At 37.2% G+C, this 9,913-nt stretch overlaps 2 protein-coding genes across 3 annotated transcripts; one reads left to right on the top strand and one right to left on the bottom strand.

Moving 5' to 3' along the window:
• Positions 1-4,604: 4,604 nt before the first annotated feature.
• Positions 4,605-8,278, bottom strand: LOC113333182 (E3 ubiquitin ligase PQT3-like). Its single transcript, XM_026579694.1, has 8 exons — positions 7,706-8,278; positions 7,204-7,263; positions 7,015-7,105; positions 6,773-6,924; positions 6,506-6,670; positions 5,815-6,376; positions 5,626-5,704; positions 4,605-5,082 (listed from the first exon to the last, which is right to left on the bottom strand). The coding sequence occupies exons 1-8, from the start codon at positions 7,869-7,871 to the stop codon at positions 4,855-4,857; spliced, it is 1,503 nt and encodes a 500-aa protein (XP_026435479.1). The 5' UTR covers positions 7,872-8,278; the 3' UTR covers positions 4,605-4,854.
• Positions 8,279-8,418: 140 nt separating this feature from the next.
• Positions 8,419-9,679, top strand: LOC113333183 (pre-rRNA-processing protein TSR2 homolog). 2 transcript variants are annotated; one of them, XM_026579696.1, is made up of 4 exons: positions 8,419-8,768; positions 8,897-8,988; positions 9,142-9,255; positions 9,411-9,679. In XM_026579696.1, the coding sequence occupies exons 1-4, from the start codon at positions 8,561-8,563 to the stop codon at positions 9,438-9,440; spliced, it is 444 nt and encodes a 147-aa protein (XP_026435481.1). In that variant the 5' UTR covers positions 8,419-8,560; the 3' UTR covers positions 9,441-9,679. The 2 variants fall into 2 exon arrangements, with proteins under 2 accessions (XP_026435481.1, XP_026435480.1); XM_026579695.1 differs by having other exon boundaries at positions 8,448-8,768; positions 9,142-9,679.
• The last annotated feature ends 234 nt before the right edge of the window (positions 9,680-9,913 follow it).

The raw sequence follows: 9,913 nt of genomic DNA, 5'->3' as shown, positions 1-9,913 counted from the left end.
TCATGCAACATATTGGCAGCAAAGATCCAGAATTCAATGGCTTCAATCGGGAGACAACAATACAACTTTCTTCCACGCAAAGGCCACCATTCACCGCAGTCGTAATAACATACATAAACTGCAAGATCAGCAAAACAACTGGGTCAGCAACAAAGATCAAGTAATTCGGATCATCCTTGATCATTTTACTGATCAATACACAGCCCAAAGTACAACAATAGACCAGGAACTCTTTACACAAATCACACCCAGATTATCATCAATAAAATGTACCAAGCTCACGGAAGAGGTGACTATAGCGGAAATCAAACAAGCTCTCTTCTCCATCAACTCTGAAAGCGCTCCTGGACCTGATGGATATACGAGTAAGTTTTTCAAGGTTTTTTGGGAAACCATACACCATCAATTAATAGCCATGGTCCGCAGCTTTTTTAGCACCCTAAACATTCACCCTCTCATGAATCACACTAATATTACCCTAATCCCAAAAATCGATCATCCATCAAAACCATCCCATTTCAGACCGATCAGCCTCTGCAACGTAGTATACAAAGTGATATCAAAAATCCTGGTAAATCGCATTCGCCCCCTCTTACCATTTATCATAAGTCCATATCAGAGTGCTTTCGTCCCGCAAAGATCAATACATGATACCATAGCAATTGCCGGAGAATTATTTCATCATATTAAATCTTCAACTCTCACCAAATATCCAAAAATAGCCCTTAAATTTGATATTAAGAAAGCTTATGATAGTTTAGATTGGGGTTTTATCAAAACATCATTTATAAATATGGGATTTCCAACCATATTTGTAGATTACGTTATGTTATGCATCACTACAGTTACCTACTCAATTAACGTCAATGGTACCCCTCACGGATATATCACCCCTACGAGGGGCATTAGACAGGGAGATCCTCTTTCTTCCTATATCTTCATAATATGTGCAGAAATCTTTTCGACCAACCTAGGAAACATGGTAGCCCAGGGTCTTATAAAAGGGTTAAAAATCTCTCGGAAAGCTCCACCTATTTTATATCTAATGTATGCGGACGACCTCCTAATCACTTACAAGGCATCCTCGGAAAGCAGTGGCCACCTCAAGAGACTACTTCAATCTTATGGCTCTTCAGCGGGCCAGGAAATCAACACAGCAAAATCAATGATAATCCACCATCCACGACTGCAACAACATCAGTTGGACGTGATTCAACAGATCTTTGACATGCCAACATCGTCAACCCCACCAATTTACCTGGGAGTACAATTTAAATGCGGGAGATCCTCTAGACACATCTTCGACCCATTGCTTCAACGATTGGCGAGAAAGGAGAAGGGATGGATGGCAAAATGTCTTACTCCAGCAGGAAGATTAGTACTTATTAAAACCTCTCTAATACCTACTTCAAACCACCTTATGAAAACACAATTATTCCCCACCCATGTTCACAAACAGATAGATCGAATTACTAGGAATTTTTTCTGGGGTCATGATTCATCGGTTAGAAAACTCCACCCATTAGGATGGACCAAACTAAACAAACCGATAGAAAAAGGGGGTCTAGGCATAAGTAAGATTAGTCAACACATAAAGCCTTGCTCATGAAACGAATCTGGAATATACATGACCAACCAAATTACATTCACAACAGATTATATAATGAGAAATATCTACAAAATCAAGCGATTTTCCAGGAAAACCCACCCATTCCTTCCTCCTCCAGCCCACAATGGAGACATATGGCCTCCCTCATACCTATCCTAAATAAACTCACTTTCCATCGCATTGGAAACGGCTTATACACACCCATCCAAGCAAATTGGATACCTCAATTTCAAAACCTTGACCCGGCCCATTAATACCCAGTACGATCAGTAGCTGATCTCATTGACCCCCTCACCCATAACTGGAATCCTGAACAAATGAATCATCTCCCACCTGATGTTGTTCAACACATTATAAACATCCACCTTCCCCTACACATGCCCCCGGATAAGATCATATGGCCACATTCAAAGTCCGAAAAATACACCACTGCCACAGGCTACAATTGTCTAATTCAACAAGACAATCATGACCACCTAAACCCCCTCCCACCCACCAAATTCTTGTGGAACTTACCTTGTCCACCAAAAATTCAGCTTTTCTTGTGGAAAGCTATCAATGACGGTCTTCCGACATTTTCTATTTTACACTGCATCAACCTCACCAATTCCGACCAATGCCCCCAGTGCAACGCTGAACCAGAAACAGTGGAGCACATGCTTATCCACTGCCCAGTAGCATCAGCCGCCTGGAACACCTTGATATCTCGTCTATCGACAAACCAATCCAACCTTAACTCCGGTATCACTATAAATCATCAAACAACCATTTCACGAATTCTGCAAGAGGCTAGTCATACTTCCTCTGTATCGGTTTTCTGTTTTCTATTCTGGAACCTTTGGACGTCCAGAAATGAATTAGTTTTCAAACAACACCATACACCTCAGGCTAACATCATAGCACAGGCCTTAATGCAACAATAAGAATTTGAATTGGCAAAAAAAATTATGCCCCCGGTTTTACCAGGAGACACACCATCCAGGGTTATTCTAACAAATATCAGAAAAACAACAACAATCTTAGCAGGCTGGACAAGACCGGATTCAGAATGGATAAAGATCAACACGGATGGTGTTGCTAGGGGTCATCCAGGGATGGCGGGTGCAGGTTTTATTTGCAGAGATTCGAGTGCTCACACTATGATGGCTCTTGCACAACCACTAGGAATAACTACTGCGCTAATAGCTGAAACATGGGCAACTCTGCTGGCATCACGGATGGCAACTGATAGACAATGGCCAAAAGTTATCTTTAAGACGGACTCGGAAAATCTGATGCGCTTCATAAAACGGATATTGAAGCTCCGTGGTATATTGCAGAGATGATTACCGAAATAAAACTGAGAATGCGACAAATTCCTCTTTGTGTTATTCAACATAATTATAGAGAGGGGAATCAAGCAGCAGATGGCCTGGCAAATTTTGCAGCATATGGAAGGCAAGCAGGAATTTTATCGACAACAATATGGGATCATGTCATCCCACCTTTTCTCAACCAAATTCTATTAAATGACTCTGTGGGTACTAGATACACACGTGTAATAGCTATCTAGGCCGCTCTTTCTGTTTCTCATGCTTCAAAAAAAACAGCTAATCAACTTTGAGAAATCAGGTACATTGTAAAGCCCAAATATCCACAAGTTTGTCATCGATGGTGTCACTTCAATCCTAAGGGTTATGAGGATACCAATCGATGACATGTACTTAAGATCACCTGTTTCATTCATGCTTTGCAAAATAAACTCTCTTCAATATGTTCTTGATAGATTTGAGTCTAAGCTACAGAGTTGTAAGTGTAAGATCCTTTGAATTGTTAAAAAGGCAATGCTTGTGCGTGCTTTTACCTCACTTATCCCTATGTACCAAATGATTTTGTCGTAAGATACAACTTTCTCTGAAAATATTGGTACGCTACAAAGAGATTTCTTTTGAAGGAAACAGAAATAAGATAAAGTACGGGAAGGTTCGTTTCTTAAACCTCAAAGTTTTCGACTCAATAGAACTAGAAAACCTTAGAGGCTTAGAGCAATAAAAGAATAAACAAGTTTAAGCATGAAAAATAGAGCAAAACATGAAGCAAGATAATATCAGATAAATCAATCTGTTATGATAACAAATTTTTGAGAAGAGGTACAATTTCTTATTCATGGAAAGAAAGAAAATAGTTGTGGAAGCTTAAATTAAGTGGTGAAAATATCAGTAGTGGTATAGTTTGGGTTTGTGCTAATCGCCATGGGAGCTCATCTATGATCTACCAGCCTACTTTCAAACTTAACACCCGAAAGTTTACTTACCTCTTTAATGGACAATCGATACACTAATGCTATTTGGGAGATGTCAAACCATATAAAACAAATCAATTTTAACCACAAATTTTTTGAATTGGTATCTCCACTAACATTTGGTATCAGGGATGGGCCTAGCAAGGAGCTAACCCGGGCTATAGCTCGTCCCTGTTTTTAGCTTGATAAAAAATTTGTATAAGTAAATTTTTTCACAATTAGTAATTAGCCCTCCCCTATTAGTAATCGGCCCTCCTCTGTTTATGATTAATCCTTGTAGTTGTAACATAATTAATTTTTAGCCCAAGATCTTGTTTAAGACATTGAATTTTATTTGTCACATCAATCTATTTTTCAATTTTTTTTCTATAAACCATAAATTCCGATCATTTTCCATAATTAAAATTGGCCTATTTTAATCTCATACTTGTTCATATGTCCAAAAAAATTACCGCGGCCTTCAGCCACGTTAACAACCAGTGATATTCTAGCCCTACCGTGCAGCTTTGTTAAAAAGAGAAAGAGAAATGCAATGGGTCTTAATTGTTCATGCTTAGTTGGTACGTTCCCAACAAAAGGAAAAAACAAAAGGCATTGCCTGAAGGGAAGTAAAAAAATACAAGTATAACAGCAAGAGGCAATGAGGTTTTCGAAGAGTAAAATAAACTCATTCATTTCATTACTTCTTATATAAAAAAAAAAAAACAATGCATGTTCATGGATTTTTACATTCATTTCATAATTCCATGTAGTATGGAAGACAGTGAAAGACTAAATGTCTTCGAGAAACATGGAGACAAAGAGACAGATCTTCAATCTCCGTGAGTATTTTGTTCTGCCCTTCTGGACCATGTTTAACATTCTTATTCATATTTAACAATACTCATTTGTTGTGATTGTTATCCTCTCAAATGAACTTTTTTCATGTAGGCCTCTGCCTCTTATTTTGTGAAAACGAAGAAGACTAGTACCAAGACCGATTTCTCTTAAAATTCCTCTCATCATCGCCATTATCAACATCACTACTATAATCACAACGGTCTGGTGTAACTCTGCTCCTCTTTCCTTGGCTGCTCGACTCTGGTGTAACTCTGCTCCGCTTTCCTTGACTGCTCGGTTTTGTTCTTGATGTGTGTTGATCGATATTTTCATTACTGTGAGATTTCCTAGTCATAGGCCTCTTCTGAGCTTCCTATAGTTGACCAAAACAAACCGCAGTTAAACACCAAGTTACAGACAAGGAAATAAACACCCGTCAAACTGCTAAATGTGCTATACATACATGAGCTGAATTAAGAAAAAAACAAGTTAAAGAAATGGGCCCCAAAAAAAGAACGAGCGCAATTTGAGTCTTGTTCATCCACAAAGATTGCATAAACTCATTTAGCTCGAGGAAAGATACTCCTCTCTCCCACCGTGGCTCAATATATGAATCAAGACTCCAACCGTATCCCAAGTACTGCCAATTGGTTTTTAGACCTATTTGCGTCTGAGACTATATATATTGTGTCTCGTATTTGTAGCTATCGCATTGATGGGATCGAAAATAACGAGCTTTTTGACGTATAACAGAATAAAACAATTTGGAGAAGTTGGTAACAGAAATTACATCATTTAATTTTCTGAAAGATTAAGAAAACTTGGAAACGATAATACAAAAATTTTCTCTAAGCCTCCAACATCTGTAGTACATAGAGATAATGAAGATAAGCATAGTAGATATACAAGGACATACGTTAGCTTTGATTGATGAACGGTCTGCATTTCTGCTCACTTCTTTACTGAACTCTTGATCTTTAATTTTAATATGCTCACTGCAGAAAGAAAAGTAAAAAACAAAATTAACATGACAAAGAATCTACCAAACATTAACTTTCAGCCGTCTATAGAAAGAAGAAGAAGAAGAAGAAGAAGAAGAAGATACCTCTCACATGGAGCATATGACCCTTGATCTCCTCCAAAGGGGTTCTGAGTGTACATTCCTCCATAAGGAGCAGCTGTATGACTATAACCATGATAATTGTAAGGAGCCATATATCCATACATTCCGTACTGCATACCCCAGTGTGAGTTGTTATATGCAGAAGTGCTGAAAGGCCCCATATAATTTTCAGCTGCAATAGCTTCAGAAGTTCCCCGAAACAAATCTCCATCTGCAAGCAGCTTACCGCCAAGACTCGAGAAGCTTTTCTTCTCCTTCTTCTTCTTGTTTCCTAAATCACAAGGAGGCTTCCTCTGTTGCACTTCCTTTTGCACCAATGAAGCACTACTCTGTTCCTTTTGAATCGATGACTGAGCTTCATCTTCAGATTTGCCTTTTTCAAGCGACTGCTGTAGCACCCCAACATGATTTCCTTCATTAACTACCTCCTTGGCATTAGAAATTTCTTCTTTAACAGATGATAGTATCTTCTCTGTCTTTGAACCGCCGCAATCAGCAGGTGATGGGATTTTTGGTAGCGAAGAAGAACGAGCAGACCCTGTATCTGAACATCAAATATACACGTTTAGAGTGCACAGAAACTATAAAACTAAAAGAAGCATGGCATGTTTGAGTATAAAACCCAAACTGACTAGAAAAAAGTAAAAGAAAAAGTAAAGATGGAAGTGTATACCTTCAGTAGTAAGTGTGCTTTTCGTGTTTCCTTCACTACTGTCACTTGATTTGAGATAGCTGTTGATGGTGTCCCTAAGTGTTTTGTTAGGAATGAGGTCATCCACAGGTATATTTTTCACCCCACAAATACACATAGATTTTGAAATAATGTTGCCTCTGATACCTGATTTAATTCAAGTATATTAGTAAGTCGAGCAGTCAATTACTTGCATACCGAGAAAGAAGAGTAAGAACACTTTAGTGAAAAGAGATAAAGATTTCTTACATTCATTGCAGAAACTCTGAAAACAGCACTTTCTTGTAAGTACTGCGTCTTTCATCACTTCTTTACACAATGGGCAGTAGAGTTGTGGAGGAAAATTCATAACTCGCCCTGAAGCAGAGGGTATGCTTTCAACCTCCTTCTCAAAAGCAGCCCTGATTCATATAAGATTTAAGTTAATTTGTATTTATACAACAAAGTAGAAGAACTAAACCAACCTGTAGATAACAGAAAAACCAACTTACCCATTGAGCTTTGGGATACCAGTGGGAGGCCTCAGTCGTTTTATGTCGTATTCAGGATCACCATTGGTAGGACAGTGCTGAATAAAATGCCCTGAATATAGATACAACAACCAGTCAAATTTTTCATGTGGACTTATTGAAACAGAAAAGACAAACAAACAGGCATATCATTCAGATTTTTGGACATACCAGGAACCCGGCATCTGTAACATATGTAGCCTTCTGGTGGTACCCTGAAATTTCCTTGCCCTATCAAACAAAACATCAAGAGAAGTAGGTGAGATTTGTACTATTGGCTGTTTATAAGAAAAAGCACAATTAAGACACAACCAAAAAAAGAAAATTAAATGAGGATGACTGTCATCTATTGGCTGTTTATAAGAAAAAGCACTCCAGGAATTCGCCGAACCAAAACTGAGCTATTTTTCAAAATCAATTCATCTTCGCTATAGTCTGAAATTGCAGTTAAAGATTCAAAATTCAATTGACAAAAAATCACTCTCGAACTCACAATTCTCATAGGGGACAGATTCTTATGAAGATTCAAAACCCTAATTTTGCATTCCGTTATTCAGTTTGAAGGATTTATCCAAACCCTAGACAGAGATATCTTAGGAAATCAAATATTAAAGTTAAATTAATCATTGAATTCAAACGTATTAAATCGTTAATCGCAAATATAGAAACGAACCTTCATTTGTTAGAGGATTTGTGATAGTAATATCATAATCTTTGCCATGACCATATTTTTTGGAATGACGAATAAGTGATTTCAATTCAGAAACAGATGTATAAGCACTAGTCACAGGAACAGAGAAGAAATCCTTTGCACTTTTGAATTTCACATAAACAGCCATTACAATTTACAAATACAAAATCTGATATGAAAATTACAATAGATTTTTTCTTTGATCTAATTAACAACTGCCTCAATTCTCGATTCTTTTCTTCTTTCTTCTTCAACCAGATTTAACTCTTTATTCTTTGTCTCCGACCTTCGATCTTCGTCTTTTACAGGATGTTTGTACTGATTCTTGATGAATTAATAGAAGAAGATGGACGATCTTTATCGGATTTTACCGCCTTGAATAATGATAACTCTCTCGCGCAGCTTAATAATTAATATATAGAGATAGAGATGCAGAGAGAACGAAATCCGAACCCTAAATAAATAAAAGAATCTTGTTGCGTGTGAATTAAGCGAACAGGTGAATAGCATTAAATAGGAAACTACCAGGCAACTTCTAGAAAGCGTGTGGACCGACTCACCAAAACACGTTATTACTGAGTTCAACAACGAGTTACTGAGTTGGCATGAGTCAAAATTTCGCGGTTGGTACTAACTGCTATAAATAGAAAAGTATTTGATCCTTCCATTTCGCGCCACTCACCCTGTTTCTCTCTTTCCTCTTGAATTTTAAATTGCTAATAATAATCAAACCCGATTTTGATTATTTCTTTCTTCTACGCAATTGAGAACTTCTTTCTTCCACCTGCTGACTGCTTCATCTTTTTTTCTCTCTCTCTAAATTAGAGAGAAAGCTTCATGAATTCCAATAATGGACATTATACTGCTTCTCATCAACAATTAAGACCTGAATCTATATCTGTATTCATTGAAGGGATTAATTTGATTCTTTCTAGATGGATTGGACTTCAACTTGCCATCAAAAACGAATGGAGTGGAAGAGATTCTCGTCAGAAATCAGAACAATTTGTGAACGATATCTTCTCTTGGTTTTCTTTATCTAAAGGTACGTCCACGTAGATTTTTAAGGGTTTAGTAAATTTAATTTGTGGATATGATCTTTTGATTGCTATTAACAGTTTAAATTTGTTTTTTTGTTGTTTTTTTTTTTGGGTGTGTGTGTGTGTTTTACAGTACCATTATATGTTGATGATTTGGAACACATGTTGGATGAGAAAATGTTGCTTACTTTTAATACCGAGATCGATGATGGTAGCATTGAAGAAGTACTTCTTCTTTTTTCCCATCCTCTCTTTTTAAATTTGTGGTGATTTTATTTTCTTGGCTTGGCATTCCGTAATCAAGAAATACATAGGGTTAATGGTTTGTTTATGTCTGGAATCTTGAATTTTCGTATAATTGTTTCTCCAATTAAGCAGGTAGCAGAAGAGTTGATAATAGTTTATGAAGATTGTTTGCAAGGCAGTCATGAGTCAGTAGAAAAACTTAGGAAATCTAATTCTGGGGCAGAATTTGTGTCCCAACACAAACAGGCATCCATCTATACGTTGTCTTATTATTACTCGACTCGGATTTGATTTCTTGATCATTATGACACCTTGCCGACCTCTTTATCGGGCTATAAAGTCATGGTGGACTGAACTAAAACAATGTTGACTTTTTCCGATTTGTGTCTTTCTTTCGATAGATAACTGCTGGACATCGAGGCATAAGCTAGACCTTAATGATGAAGTGGTTATGTATTATATTTATATACAAGTAATAAAATGCCGGAGAGGGAAGTAGTTGATGAAGAAACTGCCGCATGAAGTTTACTTACATTGAGGGAGAGTCGTCAGATGTAAAGATCTTTTTTTTCTTTGTAAATTACATCAATTTTTAGGGAACTATATGTATGTGATCCAATGCATGGCTGATCTAACATAAGATCTTCAAAGAAAATATTTACTTCCTCCACCAATTGCTTCAAAATTCATATTTATTAGGCTTCATACTAAATTAGTGTTTGGGGCGTAAATTTTGGTATAGTAGAAGGTTTGGGTACTAAGTTTGTCCATCTTAACGTTTGGATCGTTGACCCGTTAATCAACTAAGTCAAGTAACTAAACCGTTAGGAAAGTTAAGTTAGGTAGAATAATCATATATGTTCACCATTCATCAAGAATATACTGAAAAACGAAACCTTATCAA

Source organism: Papaver somniferum, unplaced genomic scaffold (assembly GCF_003573695.1).
Source record: "Papaver somniferum cultivar HN1 unplaced genomic scaffold, ASM357369v1 unplaced-scaffold_132, whole genome shotgun sequence".
Classification (NCBI taxonomy): domain Eukaryota; kingdom Viridiplantae; phylum Streptophyta; class Magnoliopsida; order Ranunculales; family Papaveraceae; genus Papaver; species Papaver somniferum.
The sequence above is the reverse complement of the archived record's forward strand: the minus strand, read 5'-3'. Positions and strand labels throughout refer to the sequence as shown.